General features: G+C 44.5%; 5 protein-coding genes and 3 non-coding genes across 9 annotated transcripts; 7 read left to right on the top strand and 1 right to left on the bottom strand.

Moving 5' to 3' along the window:
• The first annotated feature begins 956 nt into the window (after positions 1-956).
• Positions 957-4,706, top strand: rps3 (ribosomal protein S3). The gene is made up of 7 exons (XM_027009369.2): positions 957-1,034; positions 1,743-1,873; positions 2,027-2,120; positions 2,266-2,360; positions 2,684-2,871; positions 3,680-3,882; positions 4,646-4,706. Exons 1-6 carry the CDS (start codon positions 1,005-1,007, stop codon positions 3,877-3,879), a joined length of 738 nt encoding a protein of 245 aa, XP_026865170.1. The 5' UTR covers positions 957-1,004; the 3' UTR covers positions 3,880-3,882; positions 4,646-4,706.
• On the top strand, positions 2,429-2,577 carry LOC113576984. The gene has a single exon (XR_003410571.1). It is a non-coding gene; the product is annotated as a small nucleolar RNA SNORD15 (small nucleolar RNA).
• Positions 3,313-3,462, top strand: LOC113576986. The gene has a single exon (XR_003410573.1). It is a non-coding gene; the product is annotated as a small nucleolar RNA SNORD15 (small nucleolar RNA).
• Positions 4,193-4,344, top strand: LOC113576985. Its single transcript, XR_003410572.2, has one exon. It is a non-coding gene; the product is annotated as a small nucleolar RNA SNORD15 (small nucleolar RNA).
• Positions 4,707-4,789: 83 nt separating the features above from the next.
• Positions 4,790-6,896, top strand: kctd14 (potassium channel tetramerization domain containing 14). The gene is made up of 2 exons (XM_027009370.2): positions 4,790-5,139; positions 5,891-6,896. Exons 1-2 carry the CDS (start codon positions 5,053-5,055, stop codon positions 6,560-6,562), a joined length of 759 nt encoding a protein of 252 aa, XP_026865171.2. The 5' UTR covers positions 4,790-5,052; the 3' UTR covers positions 6,563-6,896.
• Positions 6,897-7,574: 678 nt separating this feature from the next.
• ints4 (integrator complex subunit 4) lies at positions 7,575-16,585 on the top strand. The gene is made up of 23 exons (XM_035525070.1): positions 7,575-7,676; positions 8,367-8,564; positions 8,728-8,845; positions 9,107-9,213; positions 9,644-9,847; positions 9,950-10,000; positions 10,087-10,175; positions 10,338-10,458; positions 10,567-10,638; positions 10,889-11,063; positions 11,160-11,365; positions 12,094-12,236; positions 12,969-13,084; positions 13,332-13,465; positions 13,591-13,757; positions 13,844-13,937; positions 14,135-14,215; positions 14,469-14,599; positions 14,694-14,753; positions 15,073-15,232; positions 15,354-15,497; positions 15,645-15,765; positions 16,196-16,585. Exons 1-23 carry the CDS (start codon positions 7,584-7,586, stop codon positions 16,381-16,383), a joined length of 2,973 nt encoding a protein of 990 aa, XP_035380963.1. The 5' UTR covers positions 7,575-7,583; the 3' UTR covers positions 16,384-16,585.
• On the bottom strand, positions 16,456-18,014 carry aamdc (adipogenesis associated, Mth938 domain containing). Its single transcript, XM_027009366.2, has 4 exons — positions 17,936-18,014; positions 17,407-17,545; positions 17,063-17,158; positions 16,456-16,887 (listed from the first exon to the last, which is right to left on the bottom strand). The coding sequence occupies exons 2-4, from the start codon at positions 17,536-17,538 to the stop codon at positions 16,747-16,749; spliced, it is 369 nt and encodes a 122-aa protein (XP_026865167.2). The 5' UTR covers positions 17,539-17,545; positions 17,936-18,014; the 3' UTR covers positions 16,456-16,746.
• Positions 18,015-18,136: 122 nt separating this feature from the next.
• On the top strand, positions 18,137-27,987 carry rsf1a (remodeling and spacing factor 1a). Of its 2 annotated transcripts, none has more exons than XM_027009367.2 (16): positions 18,137-18,614; positions 19,562-19,653; positions 19,815-19,907; positions 20,198-20,403; positions 20,925-21,067; positions 21,232-23,015; positions 23,116-23,319; positions 23,721-23,825; positions 24,056-24,135; positions 24,328-24,382; positions 24,545-24,648; positions 24,733-24,800; positions 24,884-25,073; positions 25,372-25,625; positions 25,781-25,960; positions 26,194-27,987. In XM_027009367.2, the coding sequence occupies exons 1-16, from the start codon at positions 18,362-18,364 to the stop codon at positions 26,712-26,714; spliced, it is 4,332 nt and encodes a 1,443-aa protein (XP_026865168.2). In that variant the 5' UTR covers positions 18,137-18,361; the 3' UTR covers positions 26,715-27,987. The 2 variants fall into 2 exon arrangements, with proteins under 2 accessions (XP_026865168.2, XP_035380962.1); XM_035525069.1 differs by having other exon boundaries at positions 26,200-27,987.

Here is a 27,987-nt window from a genome sequence, read left to right on the forward strand (position 1 = left end):
TAAAGAAGGCTCTTAAAGGCTGCTGTTTGTTTTCCTTTTGATGACCCTTTATTTGACCGTGATGAGCGCTTTATAATAAACCTGATTATAATTATAGCAAACTTTTACATACATGAGATGACAATTTCCAAACAGATACCTTCACACATGACATTTGTATATGTGGATCTATGTATTTACAAATCTTTACTCTATTCATTGTACTGTATTTCTATTTTAGGTTCCCTCAGTTAAATACTTGTTAACAGTCTGTTAGCTTGTCGGGTCTCTTCAGCATGTTACATACATGTGTGTACTCACCAAAACAAATTCCTTGTATGGGTAACATACTTGGCAAAATAAAGTGATTCTGATTTTGATTCTGATCTATATTAGTGAAAAGCGCCTGCAGCAGGTCAAGTAACATTCTGTAAATCCGTTGTATGTTAAAGCTTTTCGTGGTTTATTTGGTACCAGGCTGCAACACCTACCAACTACCACATGGGGTAGTAGTAGCATAAGCGCTGAACGTCTTTACCGTTATTATTTGTAATGGCCTATTTTCTTTTAAGACTTAATTTTTTAAAAATGAGTTTTATGTGATTAGTCTACTGTGTTACTGCATGCGTTTAGCGCAAACTGCTATATATTGATTCCTTAGTTGGGTTTTAGAAATGAAGAAACAGAGCCTTAAAAATGATGGAGGATGAAAGATTTTATTCACATCACAATCTTTCTGGATTAAAGTGAATACAATGTTGTCATTTCAATCGATTCTCCCCCTATTTATAAAAATAAAAATCAGTACTGACAAAGCACGTTGCGTGGCCTACTTGTAACTGCTATTTAAACCCAAAATTCTGGTGATAACGGTAGGAAAGCTAAAGGTTAGACTTAAGTTTTACTGAAATCGCACAAAAACTACAACTACCATTAGTGCGAAACGTTAAACGGAAGTGCTACAATAACATAAATTAATTTCCGCCTTTCTAAGCATTCCTTTCCTGTCTGCGGCCTTCGTCAAGATGGCGGTGCAAATTTCAAAGAAGAGAAAGGTTAGTGTGATTTTCATCCAATTATACGCCAAAGTGGGACTTATCACAGTGAAATGATGGTTGTCTATTATTGATATGGGGCTTAATAATAGTTGTTGGTATTAAGATAGCGATATTCTTACGTCTTTAAACTGGATTGTCCTGGATGGTACCAACTGCATCTGCTGTGAAACATGGCAGTCTGATGTTCTCAGACCGTTTTTCGCATGGGGAAGTGTAGTTTGCTAATTTCGCTCATACCGTCCAGCAGATTGAAGAGTTTTAGGTATTCATGCAGCTCTATTCTTAAATGTGTTCGAGGTTTAATGCCGTTTACCTTCGCAATACGAGGTAGTTACCCCCGGTTTCGTTAACTTACTAGCTAACCTAGGTTAGCTGGAGGTATAGTGCAAAGAATATACCAAAGCTTCAAAGGGTTTGGGAGCTAGCTAAGGGTTAGCTATTGTAGACACATCTGACTTTATCATCAGTTCCAGTGTATTTAAAGCTACTATAGATGTATTGAGAGAGAATATTGCAACCTATCCAAAACCGACTTTAATACAGTGAATAAGTAGGCAGCTAGCTACCTTTTAAGTTAGCCGGAGCACTTGTTTAAACGTGTATAGTTATGGCATGTTTACATTGTGATGTGTAACGTAAAATGGCTGCAGCCGTTTTTAGTTTAAGTGTTATGTAGTTGTTTAATGCCTACTGTTTTGTCATTAGTTTGTCTCAGACGGCATCTTCAAAGCCGAGTTGAACGAGTTCCTGACTCGTGAGCTCGCAGAGGATGGTTACTCTGGTGTTGAGGTCCGTGTCACACCAACAAGAACAGAAATAATCATCCTAGCCACCAGGTAATTTTTGAAATGGGCATTCTGAAACATTTATAACTTGTTCTATTACATCATTTTAATAGTTGAAACACGGTTTAGTCTCTAAACTTTTGGGCAGAGTGAAAAAGCAACTAGGCTAGCTATGCAAATCAAAGAATAAAACTGTTTGTTTAGGACTCAGAATGTCCTGGGAGAGAAAGGCCGCCGCATTAGGGAGCTGACTGCTGTGGTGCAGAAGAGGTTTGGGTTCCCAGAGGGCAGTGTGGAGGTAAGGCCAGGATGCATGTCGGAATGCGTCTTTATTGTGCATTTAATGCTTCCATAACCAAGTCACAATGTGGAGTGCCACTGGTTCACACACTGTACTGTTAATGAGCTGCACTGGGTAAACTGCCACATCCTGGTTGTTTCAGCTTTATGCCGAGAAGGTTGCCACCAGGGGTCTATGCGCTATTGCCCAGGCGGAGTCACTGCGCTACAAGCTGCTCGGAGGCCTGGCTGTCCGTAGGTGAGAGGCTAATGTTATCATAATTGTGTTCCTTCTTGGGTTCCATCTTACCTTAAGGCTTGCATGTCCTTCAGTGATGATGCGATGACGAGTCGGAATGGGGCAGATTCTCTCTGTGGATTCTGGGTCAGTTGTCATGTTCTGTGCTTCTGGCCTTAGTTCCTCAGTGTAGAACGTTCCTCTCAGTTGAAGACATTGAGGCATTTGTCTGAGAAGAGCATAGCCAGCTGTGTTCCCCTGTCTCCCAATTTATCATGTGGTTTTAAGCAGCATGGTGACTGATTTGATTGGGGAAATGTCTGAGCCCTTTTGCATCTCCTCAGGGCCTGTTACGGCGTCCTGCGCTTCATCATGGAGAGTGGGGCCAAGGGCTGCGAGGTCGTTGTCTCTGGCAAGCTCAGGGGTCAGAGAGCCAAGTCCATGAAGTTTGTGGATGGGCTGATGATCCACAGTGGAGACCCCGTCAACTACTACGTCGACACTGCCGTGCGCCATGTCCTGCTCCGACAGGGTGAGTGAGATGAGATTAAAGTGGAGTAAATGGTGTGTATATGTAGTTTCTCACCACATGATCAACATTTAGAAGAATGCAGTAGACCTGTTAAAGCTGTGTTGCATGTTTTGATGTTGACCTTTGTCAAAATCAGTATGTGTGTGATAGATGCTGGGTGACCACTGAGGAACTGTAGACTAAAGGCAGGATTATGGCTGTCAATTGAAGGAACCTTTCAGTGTTTTGTTTGTATGGGTTAACTTATTCTCAGGACAATTTTCCAGTTTAATGGCAAGCATGTTAGCAATTAAAGCTTCAAGTATAAATGCTTGATGTATATTGTACAGACTACTGCAGATTCAGTTAAGCAACCGGCAGTGACTAGGTTAATTGTAACGCTGGTATTGGCTAGATCTCTGCTCCTGCACTCTTTATAATATGCAGCTGTCTGCAACGCGCCTTCAGTGATGATCCGATGACGAGTCAGAATGGGACAGTATCTGTTTAGAGAATGCTGGGCCAGGGGGCACGTTCTGTGCTTCTGGCTTCTCTTTCTCAGAGCAGTGTGCTCCTTTCACTTGAAGACATCGAGGCATTTGTCTGAGAAGGAAATAAATGCATACTGATTAGTTAATTGCCACTTTCCTAGTTAATAACCCCAGGGCTCAGATTATTATTTTTTTTGGTTTCTTTTTTTTCTACTTGCCTTGTCACAGGTTGATGGCATTTTCCCTGACATGAGGTTGGGAGGGTGTGGTTTTTTCCTCAGTCAGACTGATGTCAGATTCTTGTTTTCTCTGGTTTCTCTGTTTGTGCCTGTACCCAGGCGTACTTGGCATCAAGGTTAAGATCATGCTTCCCTGGGACCCCAGTGGCAAGATTGGCCCCAAGAAGCCTCTGCCTGACCATGTCAGCATCGTGGAGCCCAAAGAGGAGATCCTCCCCACCACCCCGGTGTCAGAACAGAAGGGCGCCAAGCCCGAGGTCCCCGTCATGCCACAGGGAGCTCCCGTCCCCACAGCATGAAGGGTAAGAGGAACAGAATAGGTCCAGATTTATGGAAATGTTTTCTGTGGTGGCTCTTGAAGGATTTGTTGACTGTTAGCGGTCCTAAGGCCAAGGCATCCTTAGTCCACCCATCTTTTAATTGTCCTGTTTTCTAATCCATCTCAGACTGATACTCAAGGGCAATGGCATGTTAATGGCCTGGCTCAGCATACAGTGTTTGGAGGTTACTGAGGAACTCTGAAATATAAGTGGAGTATTATCAGAAAGGGGATAATAAGACCTATAAATGTAATCTAGCCCACTTCTGGGACTGTTCATGCACGTACACTCCCTTCAGTGATGAGCCGATGACGAGTCGGAATGGGACAGTGTCTCGTCTTTGAGAAGTCTGGGTCAAGGGTCACGTTCTGTGCTTCTGACTTCAGTTTCTCAGAGTAGAATGTTCCTTTCGGTTGAAGACATTGAGGCATTTGTCTGAGAAGGGTTTTTTCAGCTATACTGTTTTAGGAATGGTACACACTAAACTTTCAGTAATGGTCAGCGGAGGTCTGCACTTTCCCCCTTGTGTGCACACATTAGAGGGCAGTGGTGGCTCATTGGTTACAGTACTTGACTGGTCATAAGAAGGCTGTCAGTTCAAGACCCACCACTGCCAGGTTGCCACTGTTGAGCCCCTGAGCAAGACATTTAACCCTCAATTGCTAAAGTTGTGTTCAGTCATAATTGTAAGTCACTATGGATGTCAGCTAAATGCCGTTGACATAAAAAAAAAATTCTTTTCCAGGTGTTCACCATTGGATGATGAAGAGCCTGTGATTCTGTACAAAAATAAAAAGACAAATATATTTTGCCTCTTGTCGTTTCATTTTTATTCAGGTCATGCCAGCATTCATATAATTTGCTCTTGTAGTGATGACAACTTGTTTCAAATGTGGTAATATGAATTGGTATATTTTGTAAAAGTGGGTTGTTTGATGTTCTCTTGTTTTGTGCTACAACAGCCTTGTTGGAGAGGGTACAAGCTCCCGTTTGTTTAAATTCGCATCCAAACTTTAAAAACAATACCGTGAGCATCTAATATTTCTGGTATCAAGTTGAACGTAAAAGTTTAACCTGGAAGTTTGCTTAAGAGGCGCTTAAACCACGCCTCCCTCCTCCGCCGCCAACTTCTACCTGCTGCGTCGTTGGTGGATGGGACAAATCGACGCTGAAATCTTAAAGATGAGTCTTCCTGAGTGCAAATCACCAAGGAAACAATCCGCTGACCCTCAGCATCTGGTAAGAAGTGTTGATAAGCTATAAAAGGCGTATTTGTAACACGTTTTTGTTTGTGTTTTGTTTTTTTAGGGGGGGTTTTTTTTTTTTTTTTTTGCGATGATCTCGTGTATGGCAGCTGTTCGCCGTATTCGCTGATTTACCCCCACCTCGGCCTTTGGGTAGCGATGGGGCATGTAGTCTAGTTTGAGTGGGTAGGTGGTTACTTTCTTAGTCCAAAAAGTCTAGTATCCTGGTGTGTCATGTCTAAGATGTAAAGAAGGTAAGGCGTGAACGGTTTACTTCTAGTACCGTCATGTTCGTGTGGCAATAGGCTAGATGTTGGCTGAGCCGCGCGTATTTAGTTAGCCTCGGCAGCGAGTCCAAGAGATTACATGACGGTGGAGGCTCGTAGTTTCGCTGCCATCTGTAACGGACCTCTTGTTCTTCATACCCGTCATTCTAACACTAAAAACGCTGTCAAGTATGCAACAGTGTTGGGGCCTTTTTGGAACAAAGAAACGTAAAATATTTAACAATATTGTTTAACCCTTATAGACAAATTGGGAAACTACTAATTCCATAATTTTATAGTTTCAACTCAACTGTGGTATAATGTCTATAAGTTGAGCTTTGTACTACGAAAGGGATGTGAAGGTGTTGGGAGGCGACTTTGTGCTATTACTCACGGAAACTACATTTAAATATCGGGTTTCAGATAGGTTTACGTGCAAAAACGTAAGACGACGCTAATTCATGCGTTGTTTGTCTTCAGCACTCTACAGTCGTCCAGCTGAACGTCGGCGGTCATTTGTATACCACCACTTTGGGGACCCTTCGGAAATTCCCAAACTCCAAGCTTGCGGACATGTTCAACGGGCCGCCCAAGCTTCGGAAGGATGCTGAGGGCCGGTATTTTATAGACCGTGATGGGAAGCACTTCGGCTCGATCCTCGAGTACCTCCGCACAGAGGAAATCCCCACCAAACATTTGCAGGAGGTACACAGGGAAGCCGTGTATTACGACGTAAAGCCCCTGGCCAAACTCCTCGAGGAGACGCCCCTGCTCTTCGGTGAGACCGTGGGAAGGCAGCAGTTCCTGTCCCGGGTGCGCAATTACCATGAGAACCTAGAGGTGATTATTAGGGTCGCCAGGGCAGAAGCCATGGCCTCAAGATACTCTACAATAATTATGTGTATTCTAAGGACAGAGGACGACCTGGCAAGGTACAATGATGCTATAGACAGTCTTGACACTAAAAAGGAATCGGTTGTGAATTTTGGCCCTTGGAAAGCTTCAGCTACTGTAGAGGATCTGCTGGATTGCATAAAAATGGACATAGAGGCAAAAGGATATAAAGTGAGCTTGAAACCACACAACGCAGATAAGGGCTTTCTTTTTAAGAGTCATGACTTCTTTTATAAGCTAACATTCACTTGGTGGTAAATGTGGTTGTTGCCGTTCTATAAGTAGGTGTGTAGGCATCATGTATCCAAACGGGTAGCTCTGCATACCTTGGGACTATAAATCTTTAAGATCCACAAACACTTCAGATAAGAACTGTGTGTCAGCTGTTAGTATATAAGACCCACCTATGTTACTGGTGCCTGGTGATAGCCTAACTATTCAGGAATAATTGTGACCACCCTTGTTTAATATTGACTCTAGTTTATATTTGCCATTACAAGGACTTTACATATACTCACTACAAATGTACCTTACTTTTTTTTTTCTACAAGACTTCTAAAAATGTTTCATACCAATATAAGGATGTAATAAAAGGTTTGTCAGTCTGTTGTAGTCTTTGATTTGTTTATTTGAAGTGTGGGTTAATGCATGATGGTTATCATCTAATGTTCTCAGACATTCATAAGGAATGGGTTCCTTCTCCATTAGGCTACTGTCAATGTTTGCCATTGGAATTCCATAGAAGAGATTTTCTGGGAGACATACACATCTCCGATTGTTTTTTCGGGATATAATAATGATTAGTAGGAAGGAACTCATTATAATTCATTAACTTACCACAGTTTCTTTTTATTGTGATTGTATGTTTTGTATTTTGAGAAGGCTATTACTTAAAAAGTGCATGGTTTAGTTCACGGAAGTATGATATTGTTTAACAAGTATTTCGTCACACATTTCTGAAACCACTCAAGTGTTTAACTGTAGAGCTAACAAATAAGCATAAAAGTCAGTTAAAGAATAATGCCAACTTTATTATACTTCCAGGAGTGATTTTTATTAAGTCTTGGCTATTTTGTGCTCCTGTATAAAAATTAATAAAAAAGACAAAATATAGTAAATGAAAACCACGTTAAAAACGCTGAAACATTCTCTCAAACTCTACAGTGGTTTATTTTCTTTCTTTTTTTTTGGACACTTGGTGTCGATACTGGTACCCATGTTAACTGAACTCAAAAGACCGACGAAGAACGACTACGGACGGTGATGTGGAACAATTTTAATGACATTATTCCGTTGCTGGCTACTGAGGAGTACTGGTATGGCTGCTCATTTGAAAAAACGGGTTTACGAAGAATTTTCCAAAGTTGTACAGGTAAGCAACCAATATAGTAAAGATAAAACTGTTGCGACGTTTATGATGTGTTTAGCTAACTAGGTTCCATTATTCGTCGCAATAGCTAGCTGGGTGGCTAAACTGGCTAGTTAGCTAGCCACATATTAGCTGAAGGATCATGTATTGTTTTTGTACTGTTTTATAGCTAGTTAGCTGCTTACCTGCAGCTAAAATACTAGCTAGCTAGCTAAAATGCTAAGAAAGGACAGTCATTCAATGATCAAGCTAACGTCAGTGTTTCGTTGAAGCAAAACAAACAATCAAGTTAAAAAAAAACCTCTTACAACCAGTATGATAGGCATGCAATGAAAATTTGTTTTGGCAGCATGGCGTATGATAAGATATACATTCATTCTGAATATGCATTTTTTTTATTCATACTCAGAAAAACAATAGGCTTTGAGCACAGTATATAGAGTGGTGCTAACAGACAAATAAGTTAACGATAGCTAGTTTCATCCTTCTCAAGACTGTACGGACGTTAATTTTCGTTGTCTAATGAAATGTCGTTAACTAAACTGCCTTTTGTTTCCGACGCACATTATAATGTGTAACCTGTATCAAAAAGTGATTGAAATGTATTAGTGGCATCGCATATCTGACTTTAGAAATGACTCTTCCAGAGAGTTAATTTAGTTTGTTTTATTATTACTTGACATTTTCTCCCAGCAACTGCCTCATGAGGAGGTACCGGCCAAGAAGCTCCGGCTTACCAAGCCCAGTAAATCAGCAGCGCTCCATATTGACCTCTGCAAAGCCACCAATGCCACAGATGCCCTGCAGTATCTCTTGAACTTTGCCCGCAAGCCAGTGGAGGCAGAAAGCGTGGAGGGTGTCGTGCGCATTCTGCTAGAGCACTATTACAAGGTCTGATGTCATCGCCAGGGCCAACTTTAAAGGGATGGAAGAAGTGGTTGGGGGCAACAGCTGTGCAAATAGTGAATTTTCACCATGTCGTTATAAGACACACTATGCTATTCTTGTTGCTGTAGGGGTTCTTGTTTATGACTTGTGTCCACCTATTTTCCAGGAGGTAGATAACTCAGTCAGGCTGAAGATTGCATCACTGCTTGGTCTGTTGTCCAAAACGGCAGGTTTCTCCCCTGACTGTATTGTGGATGATGTCATAAGCACGCTTAACAATGATAGTAAGTGATATTGGTGATCATCATGTTATCTAATTAGGCTATATATTCTCCTGAGACTCGGGAGGGGGGGGGGGGAGACATCTAAACTTTCCTCATATGATCATGTGGTGTCTCACGAGGGTGATTGTTTACTGTCTGCTTCCACACTTCATAAAGGTAATGCCACTTTGTGTCAACAATTCTAATGGTTTTGGAAGTTCAGATGTCTGTCACTGTATTTGACTCATAAGTTTTAAAATGTTCTCATTATTTTGCTTGTAGAGTCTAAACAGGTGCTGGCACAGCTGTTAGACACACTGCTGGTCATTGGCACACAGCTCCCAGAGAACATCGCAGTAACTCAGAGGCTTATCGACGTGGCATGCAAGGTTGTTGACGTTACGCTTTTTAATCTATTTATTTATTTTGCCTAAATTAACTTTGTGAACAGGAACAACTAAAAATAAATGAGGGCATCATCTCCCACACACAGAATTAGTACTAGAATTAGTATTTCTGTCACTTTTTAGAAACAAATTGGACAGAAAATTGATGTCACAACTACAAACCTTTGCTTGCTATACTTGTCACGTGGTTTTGTCATTTCAAATATATCCTCTGAAAAGAAATAACCAGAATCTATAAATCTTGACCTCCTTTCCCAAAAGCATTGAAGTGTTAAGGCAATCTGGTAAATGAGAGAGAGTGTGTTCAGTGAAATACTTGCTCTACATCTTTCTTTTGACACTTTTAGCAAACCCAGCCTTGAACAGAAAGTTTCTTTCATTAAAAAAAAAATGTCTGTCTGTGCGCCACCAGCACCTGAACAGCACCTTCTTCGGCGTGCGAAATAAGTGTCTGCAGCTGCTAGGCTGTTTGGGTACTGTTGATAAGCCCCTGACCAAAGAGAGCGAGACAGGACCCAGCGCCTCTGCCACACCCCCACGGGATGTCCCGAGCCTGATCAGTGACTACTTCAGCGACCAGGACCCCCGCGTTCGCACTGCGGCGATTAAAGCTATGGTAAGCAGTGTTGGCACAGAGTTAACCTTCACTACAGCAGCTGTGTGCATCCTCTGATATAGTTGGATATACTTGAATTAACTTAATTTCTTGCATCCATAGCTGCAACTGCATGAAAGGGGGATGAAACTCCAACAAACTGTATACAACCAGGTAGGGCTTGCTGCCATGTACAAATACTGGCCTGCACCCTGATGCATATGTAAGTAAACCCCCCCCCCCCCCCGTACATCTTGCAGGCCTGTAAGCTTTTGAGTGATGATTATGAGCAGGTGCGCTCAGCCGCTGTGCAGATGGTGTGGGTGCTGAGCCAGCTTTACCCTGAGAGGTGCAGTCATTTTCAGCCATTCTTAATGGCTTTGTCAACTTCCCACCCCTTTTGCATTAATTCTCGAAGCATGCTGCTCAATGACACCTGGTGCTGCTGACATGAACGTGAGCTCTCTCTCTCTCTCGCTCTCTCTCTCTCTTTCCTTGCCACTACATGCAGCATTGTCCCAATTCCCTCGTCCAACGAGGAGATCCGACTAGTAGATGACTCGTTTGGGAAGATCTGTCATATGGTCAGCGATGGCTCCTGGGTAGTCAGAGTGCAGGCTGCCAAGCTGCTGGTGGGATTTTTGTTATTTGTGTTTTTTTCTGGTACTCAATCATGTGACATGAAGTCAGCCTGCAGTCTCTGAATGCTTCTCTACCAACTCCTTCATTTTCCTTCCCAGGGTTCCATGCAACAGGTGAGCCCGCATTTCCTGGAGCAGACGCTGGACAAGAAGCTGATGTCAGATCTCAGGGTATGATGATGCATGCGTGTGTTAAGCATATATTGCGTCATGGTGCCATTCTTTCTGTTGGCATAACTGCTCTTACTTGATCGACTTTAAAAACCATTTGCGCCTTGCTCATAATTTAGAGGCTGCTTTGTACATTTTGGAGTCCATTGCCTCACATTCATGCGTTAGTTGAAACTGTAAACTGTATATTTGAGGCTTTTATTTATACTACTGATAACACTGAAACTATTTCGCCTCATTCACACCATAGAGGAAGCGCACAGCACACGAGCGGGCTAAAGAACTCTACACTTCCGGAGAGTTCTCCTCGGGCCGCAGGTGGGCAGACGATGCTCCAAAAGAGAAAGTGGACACATCGGGCGTAAACCTCATCGACTCTGGTGCCTGCGGAGCGTTCGTGCACGGTCTTGAAGACGAGATGTACGGTACGTAGCATCACCGTGAAAGCGAGGTTTGCTAGAAGCAGATGCTTGGCTGGGAAAGGTGTATGCTGATGTCCTCGCGTGGTTTGCTCCTCCCAGAGGTGAGGATAGCAGCTGTGGAGGCACTGTGCTCTCTGGCCCAGGCCTCTCCCAGCTTTGCGGAGAAGTGCCTGGACTTCCTGGTGGACATGTTCAATGACGAGATCGAGGAGGTGCGGCTGCAGTCTATCCACGCACTACGTCAGATCTCCACCAACATCACGCTGCGTGAGGACCAGCTGGACACGGTGCTGGCTGTGTTAGAGGTACTGCAGGCCCCCAGCCAACACACTACAGCAACCCTGACTACCCAGATGGTTAGGGACACCTGTCTTATTATGGACACCTTCTGGCTATGTGCTATGCTCACTGTGCAGTTTTATGCAATGGTTAGTTGACTGTAGCATGTCATGTGACATGTGCAAGTCATGGCACATGACGACGTGTGCCGGCCTATTATGTACTCATGTAAGTCATCACTAATGTTTTGTATACTTAGTCCATACCTACTAAAGCAACGGGTTTAAGAACCAGTTTGAACTGGAGTTGCTTAAAGAAATTATATCTGGATTAAGATTCAAACTTTTTCTGTCAGTAAGAGTAATGTAGCATGAGATATTAAAGGAGCAATAAGTCATTTTTTCCAGTGATTCTTCACCTTATGAAAGAGCTACTGATGTCTAGTAGCCTGGTTGTTTTGGAGATTCTCTGCTAAATGTATTTTGAAGATTGCCGCCTCCAAGTAGAGGCGCTCCACCCGCTCTATGGCTCAATAAACTGCTTAATTTGAAGATTACAAAGCTATTTGATTCTTCATTTTATCTGAGCAGTATTTTATATAAATAATATAAAAAAGAATAAATTATTGCTTTCATAAATATTGCTTGCTGTAAAAACGATTTATTGCACCTCTAATGCATATCACATATTAGTGGCTTTTTGTCTCTCTTTGTTTTTTTGACAAAAAAAAAATTGTTGTTATTTTTAACCTCAGGACTCATCACGGGACATTCGAGAGGCCTTGCATGAGCTGCTGTGTTACGCTAATGTGTCGACTAAAGAGTGTATCCAGCTGGCCCTGCTGGAGCTGTTGAAGAACCTCACTAAGTACCCAACCGATCGCAACTCAGTGTGGAAGTGAGTCTGGAAATAGCACTACTGACTGCAATGCGCTTAGCAGCAGCTGGTTACTGATTCATATCTTCAGGGCTCTGCTGCAGGTCTGGAAAACTCTTGAAAAGATTAGAATTCAGAAGCAGCCATTTCCAGAGCTAGAAAATATTGAGATTAAAAAAGACTTTGTGCTGATAAAGTACAACTGTAGACTCAAGATTCTAAATCAGAGGTAATTCAGAGAGGTAGAAAAAAGGGTATGTGTATGCATGTGTAATTAATATATATAAAAAGCATTCCCTTCTTTAATGATGACTCCAGCATATTGCATTTCTCTTGTATGGTACACTTAAAGGAGCAAAATGTTTCAAGAGATATTTATGAAAGTGATTCAGTGCAGATCATGAGATGAAGAAGAAAACTGAACTACAGTCCACAAATTAACCAGTTTTCTGCTGCATAGAGTGGGTCCCCCACATGGAGTCAGCCATTGTTAAAACAATTAAAACAATCAGGTCACTGGGTGTGGGTGTAATGGCTGTTTAATAACATGAAGAATCATTGTGGAAAAAATGTCCTATTGGTCCTTTAAAGACCTTTACAAATGAAGTTACAATCATCCTGAAAAGTCTTGGAACAGGTCTGAAATTTTCAGAAAGGAATCTGCTTGGTCCTTTTTCCTTTTCCAAACCCTTCATGTAAGAGTGCTTTTGTGTGTATGTGTGCTTCTCACTCTCTCTTCCTGTGTCCCTGCAGGTGTTTGAAGTTCCTTGGTGCCCGCCACCCCACTCTGGTGTTGCCCATCGTCCCTGAGCTCCTGAGCACACACCCATATTTTGACACCCCTGAGCCGGACATGGACGACCCAGCATGTATCCTGCCCAGCTCGGCCCTGCCTTCCAGACGGCCTTGGGAACAGAACTAGCTGTCTTTACTTGGACGTAGTGTTTCATGGATATTATCTCTACCACTACCTTGATCATGAATATGATTGACACTTAAAATGATCACAAAAAACAAATTAAATGTTCACTTAAAAGGGGGGGTCATGTGATTTCCATGGTTTTTTTTTTGTAGCTTCATTTGTTTGAACACTTTCCTGATCTGTTGTTGATTTAGATATTGCCGTGTTAGTGCTGGTGTTTAATGCGGCAAAGTCTTGCCCCACCATGCCGGCTCTGTTCTCAGACCACACCTTCCGCCATTATGCCTACCTGCGTGACAGCCTTTCCCACCTGGTGCCTCAGCTCCGAGTGAGGGCCGCTCTCATACCCTTGCTCTTTATTCTTTATGACATAAAAGAATGGTTCTAAAAGCTCTCCAGGTTTATTTTTGTCAGCGACCATCCTCTTCTGCTTCCTCTGCCTCACTCTCTCAGTTACCGGGCAGGAAACAGGTGGCAGGCACAAGCTCCGAGACTTCGGGGGTCGGCGCCGGCAGCCTGGAATCGGCACAGCACTTCCTGCAGGAAAGCCTGGCCCGGGTCAGCACCCTGCAGAACCTGGACTCACCTGGAGCTCAGGAGCTGCTGCACTTCACCATCAGGTTGGAAAAGTGCCATCAAACACCGAGCCAGCTCCCACTGTTTTTATGGGGCACATGCTGATATCTTTCCCTCTACCCCCCCGCAGAGATCTGCAGAGGCTGGGGGAACTTCAAACGGATCTGGCTGGATCAGCAGACTTCTGTGCCACTTACTTGCACTGTCAACTTCTCCTTATGAAGGTCTGTGTCTCACAGATAGGCACTGACAGGAGTGGTGCACATTTACTCTATGCTTACCCATTAAAGGGTAATGATTCTTGGAGATCGGTTATCAATGGCAGCTGATGCAGTGGAGCAGGCCTTTCTCACAGAGAGTAATCTACCTGATGTGTTGTATACAGAAATATAAAGATCTTTCTTGTTTATGTATACATCAGGCTCTACAGGAGAAACTGTGGAACATGGCTGTGCCTCTTTGTCTGAAACAGAATGCTATGGCATCTACTGCTGCTCAGCAGGTACACCCACACACACTCTTATCCAAAGAGCATGCACCAAATGTGTGATGTAGCACTATGCAGTTCTGTAAAACCCAATATTCTTCATTATTGCCTTTTTTCTATTTATGGAAAACAATGAACAGTATTTTACAGTATTATACAAATATGCTATATCTGAAGTATATTTTCTGTTAGGCTGTTGCAATTTTCAGTGTGTGTGTGTCTCTGCATATATAAAATATTTGTGTGCATGCGTATGTGTCCCTATTAGATCCTAGAGGAGACATACAAGTTGGAATTCCTGTACAGTGGCCTGGAGTCACGTCAGGTCGCCACTATTCACAATGTGCGGCTGCAAGCCAAGGCTCTGCAGCTCATACTCATTGCCCGCACCAAACGAGGGTCAGCACTAACAGACACACACACACACACACACACTCCCTTCCTAGAGGTCATATACAGGTGCTGGGCTGACTGAACCTCCTTCCCCTTCCAGAGTTGAGCCTCTCCTTGCGCTGTGTGAGAAGTTTCTACAGGAAGTGGAGGCATTTCAAAGGTGTGTTCTACATGGAAGCATTATGGAAACATTGCAAGATGAAAGTTTGCATACCCAATAAACCATTTCAGTAATTACATTGCTCCAAACATGCAATTACAATTCAGAATTGACACATCCTTTTTGTATAGTGTCTATGTATGCAGTAAGTATAATACAGTATGAGTATACAGAAAGTAGCTTCTGATGTTGTCAGTGACATGTAATCACTGTCTTACTTTGGCAGTTATTAATATCTTAAATAACCGGATGAAACTTCACCTCAGCTCTGTCATGGCATAGGAATCAGATCTCTTTTGCTCCCCCCCCCCCCCCCCAGGCTCTTCATCACAGAGCTGCCCCACTTTCAGGACAGTTTTGTGGAGAAGCTTCTGGAACTCATGCCCAGACTTGTGGCTTGTAAACCACTGGACTTGGTGAAGATTCTCCAGACCACTCTGAGACAAAGCAGATTCATCCACCTCAAACTGCCTGAGCAGGTGTGCGCAGACCCCAACATGTTTGATGGAAATTGATAATGTGTTACATAGCACATAGCATTGCCCCTCGGGCTTCTCAGTTCCCTTGAACTTGATCTCTCTCTCTCTTTTCCGTTACCAGATCCACCGAGCTTTAGCAACAATCATTGAACCAACAGGGGAGTCAGACAACCCGCTGCGCTTTACGTCTGGTCTGGTAGTGGCATTAGACATTGATGCAACCTTGGAACATGTGCAAGAGCCTCAAACAGTAGTCAAAGTGCAGGTCTGGGTTCTGTACATGACGAATCATAATTTTAAGCTAATGAATGTTGCTCTTGAAAACTGGATCTTTTTGAGTTTTTAAGGTTTACGTTAAAAACTTGCATTTTTTTTAAAGTCTCCTCTCTCCCCATCATCATTCTGCCCTTAGGTACTCTACCCAGATGGACAGTCTCACATAATCCATCCCAAACCTGGAGATTTTAGGACACCAGGACCAGGGAGGGTACGGCTCATCACTCAGGTGTATCTGTCCCACTCAGCCTGGACAGGTGAGAGCACTGCCAGAGTGGCCCTTTACAGTCCATTATTTATCATTTGAGCAAATAACTGCATATTATGCAAGCTGTGTTTTTCTTTTTGTTATTAGTAGTAGTACAAGTTCTTAAATGGAGACTGTTCTTTATTTTCTATTAGAAATTATCATGCCATGCAAAATGAAATCCTAGCACAACTGCATATAAATAGAAATGCATGCAGGCCAGAGAACCTACTCCTTGCCAGACTCATCTTGCATTTGCACATGTGGTAACCTGAGAAATACTTTTTCTCCTGAGAGTCATGACATTTTTCCAGTACGCAGCCAAACTACAGAGGAAAAATTTGCAGCCACAGTCTTTCAGACTGAGACAGAATGTGCATACAGGATGTTTGAATTTTGACTTGACCGAGCTTGGCGCTCTCCCTGTGATCGACTTTCAGAGCCATGTCAGATTGAGGTGAGGTTACTCTTGGCCTACAGCTCCAGTAGTAGCAAACTTGCTGCTCCTAAGCCAGCCTGGAACGAGAGCATGGAAGGCCTCCCAACAAGTGAGAACTTAATCGAGGGCACCATCAACCTCAGCAAGCCTGTCAAGGTCTTCATTATGCCAAAGCCTGCTCGCCGCTAACCCAGGACAGGAAGAAGCAAACAAACAGCAAACAAATTGTGGAATGCCGAGGCAAAGACTATTGACTGAATCTATATTTTCTGCATTAGCAGTGCTTTTATTATTTAAAAAAAAAAAAGCAAAAGTAATGATTTTCTCTCATGTGTAGTCTTCCATCCAAATAAACACCTTTTTTTGTATTTTAAGTAAATGGTCATTTTTAGGAAGTTTAACATCCTTTTTCTTCCATAACAATGAAAATCAAAAAAAAAAAAACTTCCCTTTGGCAGAGTTTTTGTTTGTTTGTTTTCCTTTTTTGATATTCTTGCACCCAAAAACATCCCACTGAAATTTAAGGCACTTGTATGTGTGGCTGGAACATCTTCAGCAGGTGGAGTGAAAGACCCCTCCCACTTTAGCCCCCTGTCCGGCCAGGTTGTTGTACTCTTTCACAGCCTTCTCCGTTTGCAGCACCTTCACGTCCACACCCTGCTTCTTCACATAGTCTACGGTGGAGGAAGGCACCTGGGGAAGCAAGACTTGGGCGTTACCCATCATGCACTGGAACCTTCCAGAGACGATAATTATTCAGGTGAGCACAGAGAACTCCAAAATGGCAGCGCAGTGGAGTGGAGTGGTTTGGTTTGTGTTGTTCTCTTGATCGTTATGTGTAGTCGTAAGGAATGGCTGTGCGAGTCACCTGCAATGCTTCACTCATTCCTCTGCCTATGACCAATGTCTCAACACCTTTCTTTAGGATTTCCTCCAGATCTGCTGGCTGGACACCTGGATAATGCTAAGAGCATTTAATAGCATTTAAAAGTGAGTAACTCAAGTAGCTTTGTGTCTGTAGTATTGTGAATAAAAAAAAAAACTTATTTGACTACTATGATGGCATTTTAATGTAATATCAGGTATTTCAAAAGGTATATTTCTGCAAACTCTCCAATTTAAAAAATAACTTCCTGCCTAATTAAGACATTTTGGTGACCTTTCTTCTTAATCTTGACTATGTCGTTTCCATATGGGTGAAACATCACTCACATCTGTACCAGTCTCTCTCCAGTTCCATTCCCGACTGCCACCTGGCCATACTTTGCAGTCTTTATAAGAAGAGGAACAACCCTTTACCTTCATATGGCCCCAGGACAAGGATGCAATTTCTGGGGATGACATGGCTCCTCTATATTGGGACAGAATTCCCTGCGTTATTACTGTGTGCTAACCACTGGACGTTGCTTGACCTTGACGTCCACCACAGTTGCTTCCGAAAGCTTCAGCAGTCGAATACACGGAGTTGCAGCTGCATATTTCGCGATAATGCCTTCAGTTAACAAATAATTTATTTATGGTTCTAAGTGACGTTACAAATGTCAACTTTTCCAAGCTAGCTATAATCCTGAAGCTTCTTTATACGGTCAAGAGAAGGCAGTTTGATGGTCTAGCACAACCGCGATAACTTGCAGGCAAAGAAAATCGACGTATCAGAGTTACCTGCAAAATATAAATGATCTGAGTCTTTTACTCGACAACTTGCAAATCTGAAAAATCACTTGAGGGATTAATTTCTTACCTTGGCCAGCAACGCGATCTCGGTTCTGACTGCAGCGGTTTCAAAAACAAATATGGCCGCGCTGGCCGATCACACCCACTTCGGCGTCACACATCAGGATCCAATCTGCTTGGGCTTTACCGGCCCAGCCACTGCTGGAGACAGCATGCTTTTCATCCTCTTCCTTGTCATGAAGGGCTCATGGAAAAATGATTATTAGTAATTAATACCCTCCAGTGATAAACCACAGAGAGATCACAGGCATTTGTGCTTCATCGGTATAGCAGTTAAAATGCTGCCACGCCCCTTCTGAAAACGGGGTACCGGTGATCGCATACTTAACATGGTTAACCGTTCAAATTGCAATTGGTTTGACATGACACATTATCTGGAAGTTACAGTCGCCCTACACTCCCCCCTGATCCACATGCGCTCTGATCACGGACGATGCCCGACTGTCGCGGTGAATTGTGGGCAGTATTCGGTCCTCCCAGGTTTTCTGTGATTCTGTTAGCGAACATAGCTAGCGCTGTAACCCGTTGGAAAATGGCTGCTTCGGTAGCTTCAACGGGTCTTTCTCCAGGTTTGTGTCCGAGCTTCGCTGTCGTTTGTTCGTTTTTGGAGCGATATGGTACTGCTTTGGATCTCCCCGAATTAACGTTTCCACAGATGGAGCGATACTTGCAGGAGACGTCGTCAGGTGAGGCGAAATAACACCCCTGCGCCGTTAGGGATAGAGGGTCTCTCCATCATCATGGTGCTGCTGTAGGCTAGCAAGCTAGTGTCTGTGTGTTGATTCTGCCTAGCGTTAGCTAGCTAAAAAAAAAACATTAGGATAGCAGGAGGTTAAGTAAGAATAAACCTCACATGATTATGGCACTCAGTACATTGAAAAAGTGTAGTTCGCTTTATCAGAATATTTGTGTTGAGTCGCTGTCAACTGTCGCTAACATTAGCCGGGTTTTTCGTAACCTTAACGAGCGGTTGGATCGTAGCTAAGCTAGCTAGCGTTAACTGTCAGGTGTTATTTTCCATTGGGTACGCTGCCTGTCCCTTGTTTTACCGCTTACCCGTCAAAATTGTACACTAAAATATGCCTCGCTACACGGTAACGTCTATTGCCTGGCTCTTCGTGGGTATTGTGAACATGTATAATGTGAACATATGAATGTTTACGTTTTTTATTTTTGAAACACTTAAATATTTTACGTACACCGGGCTGATGTTTACGTTCTGTTTAACAACATTTTGACAAATGGAACAAGCTTAGCTATACTAGTGCGCATGCGCACAACTTTGTCAAACTTCCTCTTGGGGGGCGGGGGATCCTACGTTTTTCCATTAATTATTTTTCTAATAGTGTAGCCCAACAAAGTTGACAGCATTGGCTGTTGAACAGTTTTTTATGCATTTTAGACACCGTCAAATTTGAATATTTATTTTGTCTCATGATTTCCTTGGATTATAAAATAGGTGAGTCATTTGTTCACCCTAGATTATCTGTATGCTTTTGTTGCAGCTGTATCTGCATCTCTTCAGTGAACAAAGTCCGGTTCACATTCCAAAAGTGAAAATGACTCTTCAGAACTATCTTTACATTTGTTAAGTTGTTATATTAAAGTATTATTAACATTATCTACTTCGTAGTTCCACAACCTCTCATTGAGCTCCACGTCAAATTACTGCGCAAACTCGGCAAGTCAGTTACACCAGACAGATGGGAAAAGTATCTTGTCAAGGTAAAATTCTGTATTTACTACCTGTACATGTATCTGTCAATGACAATCCATATTGTTAAGAGGTGCAGTAGGTAATAATAATCTGTATGTCAGCTAGCCCATAAGTAATTTTGGTACTAACGGAGCCAGTGATGACACCCCTTTCTTTACATCTAACCCAGGTATGTCAGGAGTTCAACAGCACCTGGGCATGGGAGCTGGAGAGGAAAGGCTATCCGGAGATGTCCATCGAGTGCAAGACTGACATCCTTAAGGTGTCTGCTTCCTAGACAGCTGCTTTCACTGCACATCATGTTCTACATAGTCACAGTTGCTATTATTTAATAGCTATGATAAGTGCAGGACAGTTATTGCATGAATTACAACTGAACAGCACTGTAACAACATTTTTAAAAAGTATGGTTATTTGTATAATTACATATTAATAAAAGCACTGAATCTCAGTATTTGTTGCATTACACAGATATTTTTGTTTGAATGTTCATTGTGAGGCTTTCTTTTTGTTTGCTTACCAGTTTGCCTGTGTTTTTTTGTTTTTTTTTAGTATTTGTGTGAATGCCAGTTTGATGACAACCTCAAGTTTAAGACAGCGGTCAACGAGGAGGACCCAGAGCAGATGCGTCTCCAGCCGATTGGTAGGGACAAAGAAGGCCTGTTGTACTGGTTCCAGCTGGACCAAGATCAGAACGTGCGGGTCTATGTGGAGGAGCAGGATGATTTGGATGGCTCTTCCTGGAGGTGCATAGTCAGGTAAGCAGTGGAGATGCAGCAGTCTGGACCTTTTGAGAGATATCTTCCATTCACAATCGAAGAGTTAAAGGACACTGTGGGACAGAAGACGGTATTGTTTTCCCAGAGGTGCGCTGGAGTTGATGGAAGTACTATCCCCCAATACTGCCACTAAAGTGCTCTAGGCATATCAGAAGACACTCCCAGTACTCACAATAGGGCTCTCCTTGATTTAAAGCTTCCCATTTGACCAAAAGTCCTGGTTTACAAATAAAGGTTTCTCCAGCTATTTCAAAAAGGCTAATAAATAAATGACATATTTATATATGGTAGATTAGACTGTTGAAGTTTACTGGAAGCTTTAATTTTGCTAGCCTAAAATTTATGGAAAATATGTTATAGAAAATGCTATTATCCTACATTTCATACCTTTTTGTTAATTCAGAGGTCTGTCCCAAGAGCCCCAAGTTTAATTCACATGTATCTACACAGTAATCTAATTGTGTGTTTTTAGTAGAGCAGTGTCATTTGTCTCAACACAGGACCCGGAATGATCTAGCAGACATTTTGGAACTGCTTAAAGCCAAGATTGAGCCAGCAATTAAAGACCAGGAGCGCCCAGATGGTACATGTGGCAGCCCTGAAGAGGAGGAGAGGGGCAAAAGGGGGGAAATATGCTCCAGTGGTAATAAAACCCCTATAGTGTGCACTGTTTTACCATATTTACTGAACATTGTGTGTCTGACCGCACTTATACTGCCTTAGGTTAGGCTTGCTGCATATTTTTTGTTTGTTTTTCTTACAACCCACATAGATTGCATTTTTAATTATTATCTGTTGTGAATGTAGTTGATGTAAACCCCCAAGGCGAGGATAAAAGTGTGAAGAAAGCAGACAAAGTGGAGTGTTCATCGGAAGAGAACGCCAAGCTACTAGCCAAAGGTGATGTCACCTCTGCTGACCTCAAAGAAGAAGGTCAGTGTGGGAATGAAAGTGTTAAACATCAGAGGTCAGCTGTCCCTGTGAAAGAACGAGAGCCGAAGGAAGAGTCTGACATGAAGGCCGTTGGTCCTGAGAAGCCCTGGTTGGAGCACACTCCCATTATAGACAACAGAGTCAGCACGATTAAGAGCCTCATCAAGGACGAGCCAAAGGATTCTCCCCGACACTGGAACGCAGTGTCTGTCGTCATGGCACCGGGCTCCGTGAAGCATGAGCTCCCAGTGAATATGGACAAAAAGGAGCAGACAGCCGAGGCCGCGGAGAGGGCCATGAAGAGTGACCAGCAGGCCAAGATCCCCCTGAAAAAGAGAGAGCTGAAGAGGAGTGAGGGCTATGATGGCGGCCATTACGGCAGCCTCAACCACAACAGTAACACTGTTGGCAACGATGCCAACGTGAGCGCCGGGGGCATTATCGTTCGCAACCCGGCAGTGTCGGTGCCCGAAGATCAGCTGATTGGGAGGGCCGGAGAAAAGAAAACGGCGCCCCCCCCTTTAGTTCCTCACACAGGTACAGAAAGCCCGCAGGTGCCAGGCGGTGAGTTGGTCCATGAGAAGATCAGGACCGCTGACCTAATCAAAAACATGACAAGGGAGCCATTTGTGGGGACTGGAGTGATTATAAGTCCCATTGAGAGGAAGACGGGATTTCCTGAGTCCAACAGCACACCGACGAAGGACAGAAATGGACTTCACGGAGACACAAAGATCTTCCCTGCTGAGGGGACACACACTGAGAGCGTAAGGCAGTCGGTCCTGGTTCGGAAGCCCAGGCTCACAGCCGACAGTACCACCGCTCATCATTCCAGCATCAGCACGGAGAGATCAGCCAAGGTTGAGCGTTCCGAGAGGGAAGATTCAGCTCTGGCTGGCAAGGCAGCTGTAGGGGACACAGACACTCGGGCCATGCTGTCCCCGCTTTTACCAAAGCAAGCGGATGGCGAAAAAAAGGGTAGCGAAGTGAAGTCCGTGATATGGTCCAACCCCATTGGACAGGGCTCACCTAAGGGAAGGGACACACAGGAAACGGCCTCCTCGTCTGGCGGAAAGGTGGACGAAGAGGGTGGCGGGGAAGAGGCAGCCGGATCGCGCAAAGGTAAGACAGCGACGTTTGCGGACGGCACGGGAGACCATGTGCCATGTGGCCTCAAAGCTGAGGAAGATGACGAAGGCAGAGGGTTGAAAAGCTCTAGAAAGAAGAGATCGGACAAGGCAAAGGCCAAGGGGAACGCAGGGGAGGAGTGGAACAGGATACCCCACGACACGGCAGCCAACGACGACGAGGAGGTGTCGTCGGAGCTGCAGAAGGAGGGTATCCGTTTGAAGATCAAGATCCCCCTCCACAGGCGAACTCCTGAGCTCCAGCTGGAGAGGGAGAGGGATTGGCAAAGGGAACGGGAGAGGTCGGACCTGCAGGCCGGAGACAGGCGCTCGCTCCGGAGGTCCGCTCGAATCTGCAAGCCCAGTCCCAAGCTAGCGGAGATTCAGGTCAGGAAGCAGGAGAGGAAACAGCCAGTGCCCCCTACAGCGTGGGAGGGGGATGAGCACGAAGACCACGAAGCAGAGAAAGCGCTGCAGAAGAGGGACGTCCACAAGAAAACCGACTCGGATGGACAAGCCAAGACTACCAGGGTAAAGGAAAAGCAAATTACAAATCGCATCCGATTACATTGCAGAATTCTCCTTTCACCGTAAATCCACTGGTATAAACACCATCTCATCCATGTTCCAGGGTAAACGACGGCACAGGAGGCCTCGTTGGTCGAAAACGCGTTCAAAAAATCGCAAAACCGAAGGGCCACTAGAGGGAGATGTGCCGGGTGACAACAAGTCAGAGAGGGACGAGGACAAGAGCGACATGGAGTCGGAGCGCTCGGACGAGGTGCTGCCCGAGGACGCCTGTAAACGCTGCGGCCTCCCCAACCACCCCGAGCTGGTGAGTCTCAAATCCCCTTAGCAGGGAAACGCCTACCTAGCACCCACCCATCTTACGCACTTTGTAGGCATGCGTTTCCAGACCGTAATTTGCCGTGCACTCTTTGTAATCCGCTCCCTGCCCCCCATTTATAGCTGACAGGTGTCTGACCACAGGACCATTGCTGACTAGATGTTCTTGCCGTGTTACTGCTTGGGTCAGGGCATGTGTCACTGCTGTGCAGAGCATTCATTTCCAGTCAGCAGTGGTCCTGTGGCAAGAAACTGACGAGCAGTGAGCACTCCCTTACAGCGTGCTAACGCAACGGCTTGAGTTTTACCACTACGTAGATGTGTTGAAAGTGAAGCGTGCATGCAAATGTGTCCTGTTGCCTGTACTTATTCATTTACTGCATTTGACAGATTCTTCTGTGTGACCTGTGTGACAGCGGCTACCACACTGCTTGCCTGCGGCCCCCCCTGATGATCATCCCTGACGGGGAGTGGTTCTGCCCTCCCTGCCAGCACGTGAGTGGCCTTCCCAGTCCGCTGCCACCCCGTCCGTTCAATAAGCCCCCGCGTGGCCTGATCACTGGCTGATGAGTTGAGGGAGGTGTGCTAGAGTAGGGGGGAAAAAAAACCCACCAGCATACATAACATAACATAAAAAGCAGAGAGTCCCCAGGGCAGGCCGTATCTGCGCCAAGCTGACATTGATGCGTGTGGGGTTTGGCGCGGCTGTGTTTTGTCGTGTCCAGAAGCTGCTGTGTGAGAGGCTGGAGGAGCAGCTGCAGAATCTGGACACCGCTCTGAAGAAACGGGAGAGAGCTGAGAGGAGGTACTCCTCTTCTCTTGATTTCATGGCACCCCCTTCATGATGTCCTGCAGACCTTAAACAGACAAATGTGATGTGATGTTTCAGTCTGCATGCTCAGTTGGAGCACTCCTCCTACATAGGCTGGCTGTTCTGCTCTGATGTCTTTGGCTTCATTTCACCCAAAAGGTTTCATGCCTGTCTGTTTGTCTGTAGGCGAGAGCGTTTGGTGTATGTGGGCATCAGTGTGGAGAACATCATACCCAATCCGGCAAGTCCATTCAAATGACATTAAATCCCACTGTAGATAATATAGCTTCCAAATATTTATTTAAAATACTGCCAAAGAAAACTAAAATCCAAATGAACGAGGTTCTCATTGCCTTTTTAATTAGCCTTGTTTAGGATTTAATTCTCCCCTTCATCTGGTCAGTATGCTGATCCTGAGGATGGAAAGCAAGAGAAGAAGAAAGACGCAAAGAAGAATAAGAGCATGGAGAGGAGGTCAACACGGAAGAGAAAGTCCATCAGTTACAGGTGCTGTGCCCCAGCAGCAGAACTCAGATGTGTCAGGGGTGTTTTGTCATGATAAGTGTACTTACAGCTGTCATCGCAAATCAGGTTTGATGACTTTGACGAAGCCATCGATGAAGCAATAGAGGAAGATGTACAGAGTTCGGAAGGCGCAGGTAAGAGGTGTGCCCACACCGCGCCCCCGCCACGCTCGCGCGCACGTACGTGTTTAAAGTGTTTTCGACATCGTTTGCTTCAGGCGTGGGGCGTGGCAAGGACATGGCCACCATCACAGGACAGCGGGGGAACGAGGGCGGCAAAGAGAACCGGCGGCCCGCCAAAGCCCCCACCCCCCGCAAGCGCAAGCGCCGCCGGCGACTCAATGACCTGGACAGCGACAGCACCCTGGACGAGGACGAGAGCGAGGACGAGTTTCAGCTTAGTGACAGGTGGGGTTTATGGGGCCACGTATCTCCGCATGTAGCCTAGTCCAGTAAAATGTCAGTTGTTGTTTTTTTTTGGGGGGGGGGGGGGTGTATTGTCCCTTTATTAGGCAGACTGAAGCATTTAAAAATGACACACCCACATGTATATCAAAAATCAGCAAGTAAGAATCTCCAGTAAAAGTGTCAAATCAATCTGAAAGGTGTGTAAACATTTTACTTCAGTGTTGCTATTGCCAAAAAACAACCCCATTATATCATCATGTTTTTTTGTTTGTTTGTTTTGTCCTCTTGCCAACCCCAGCATGGAGGAGGAGGATTTTGTGGTCTCTGGGGATGACGCGGCAAGCGATGCTGACGGCGCCTCCTGGGACGGTAGTGACTCCGGCAGTGTCGCCAGCGGCCCGGGACACCTGCTCCTGGTCAGGAAAGCTACCGGTAACGGACGGACGCCGAGGACCAGGAGAATCTCGCAGAGATCGTCCCGACGACAGAGAGGATCTTCAGAGGAGGAGCTGATGGATTCGGAGGAGGAAGAGGAGGAGGAGGAGGAGATGGGTTCGTACTAGCTCACGCATCTACCATGATTCAGGAGCTCTAGTCTTGGGTGACATAGAATCCGACTGTTGAACGGTGAAAGCTGTGGGAACTGCTGGGATGCATGGACGGGAGATAAAGCGAATACAGACTTCTCCTTTCCCTCCCCGCTGCAGAAACGGAGGGCTCAAGTGAGCTCAGCGACAGCGACGTGGACGTGAGGAGGAGGAGGTCACGGCGGAGTCACACCGCACAGATCAACTACTGTGAGACTTCGGAGTCCGAGGGGTCGCGCAAAGCCTCCCAGCGTAAAACCCCTCAGCCCGTACGCCGCCGCAGGCTCTCCAGCTCCAACAGTGAGGGCCGCTCATCTTCTGGACTCACGGCTGTCCACCACCTCGCTGCTTCTTTCCAGAACAGTCTTGTTAGACGCCCTCTGGTGGCGCTGAGCATCTTCTGCTGGTTTAGATAACACAGTAGAATGTTTTCAGCCGTAACTAGTCTAGAGTTTAAATGCATGACCTTTAGTTGGCTGAGGATTAATATGTTTTTTTGTATTGTGTGTGTTTGTTTCTGCATTTTATTCTAGCATCAGCTTTCTCCAAGGACTCTGAGCCGGAGGAGGAGGCAGCGGAGAGGAGACGGAGGGGCAGGAAGCGGGAGTTCATTCGGGAGGACTCCAGGCAGAGGCACAAACAGCTAAAACTGAGTCTACAGAGAAGTTCAACCGAGGAGGAGGCAGAGGAGGAATCGGATGAGGACGGAGACTCTGACGAATCCGAGGAGGAAGAGCGACCGGTCCGTAAGAGACTGAACCGCATAGAGACGGACGAGGAAGAGGACGAGGATGAGGCTGAGAAAAGGCTGATGAGAAACGCACACGGAAAGAAGGGCAGTGGCATCACAGACTACAGGGGGCCCCTTCGAGGCTCGGAGGACTCGTTGCCGAAGCACACTGGCAGAAACGGCAACGTGCCTCACGGCCCGAACAGGTATAATGGCCTGGTCCCTCTGAGGCCCACAGCTCAGGACGAAGATGAGGAGGAAGACGACCTCACTGCGGTCACAGACTTTGTTAACTTTGTTTTTGACAGTGAACAGTTGTCGTGATGTGCTGAATAAATTTAATATATTGTTTTCCTCATTGCCTTTCACCAATGCCCACCTCCTAGGTGGACATCCCATGGCAGTCACCATAATATCATGGCGGGGTGTACTGGACCAATGCAAGCTTCCAGAGGAATGCCATGGTGTCTCCTCATGTGGTGTCTGAATGCACTGTAGTTCCTCTTTACCATACAACAGCATGCACATCCAGGTTTAGAACAGGGTCTCAGTAATGTTCATGTTGTTCCTCTGACAGTAAAGCACTATGTCATTTAAGGCCAGTAACGTCATCTGTATAACAGGCTTGTTTTCCTGTAGAGACACTTTACACTGTACATTTTCAGCTTGTATGTTAGCGAAATTTTGAATTGGTGTTTTAGAGATGTTTTTAGTTTTCTCTGTAAAAAGTTTTTATATGAAAAAAGGCTCTATGGTAAATCTGTTCAACAGTTTGAAATTTTGCTAATCCTGAAAGATATTCCTTAATGCCAGCCCTAAACATTTTGTCCATACATTCATTCAATCTGAACCTAACTTTACTGACATTTTGCCATCACAAAAGAAATAAAAGTGCCACAGAATATATATAAGGCACATAATTTAGTCAGAGGAAATTTAGCAGCTTTATGGTTTACTTACGTACACGTTTTAACCGCTTCATTCTAACATGCTTAACATTAAGTCTTACTAGTATCCTCAAAAAGAAAATCTCATTCCTAAATGGATGTATTTGTTCATTTATGCTAATGTACACTTTGTTTGCCCAAAATATGTGGTTATGTAGTTGCTTTGACTGTATGTGTGTGTTTTTTTAACCATATATAATGTGCCTGTACAGTTGCCCTGGGGCTAAACTAAAAACAAACAAACAAAAAAACCAACAAAATTAATTTTATAGAACTGAATGCACTTGTCGAAGCACCTTTGATTGTACCAGATGTCCCAGCACTATTCGCAGCTTTTCTTTCTGTACTGTAGGTTTCGACTCTCTTTCAAAAGCACTTTAAAGAATGAAGTGTCGTTTAACCCAGTTCTCTCAAGGCTGTGCCCTATCTCTGTGAGTCTAATTCAAATAAAACACTACTAAGCCATTCCCAGTATACACCACAAGTCCCACATGTGAAATGAATCCTCGAGTGTCATACTGAAAGTGGCCTTCGCTGTAAGAGGAATTTTTTTGTGCAAAAATTCAACTGTTACTTGTTTTACTGTTAATGTTCAGTCTCCATACCTAAAGAAAACAACCAAAACATAAATAAACTTGACAAATACATTG

The sequence above is a fragment of the Electrophorus electricus genome, chromosome 4 (genome assembly GCF_013358815.1).
Source record: "Electrophorus electricus isolate fEleEle1 chromosome 4, fEleEle1.pri, whole genome shotgun sequence".
NCBI classification, from domain to species: Eukaryota; Metazoa; Chordata; class Actinopteri; order Gymnotiformes; family Gymnotidae; genus Electrophorus; species Electrophorus electricus.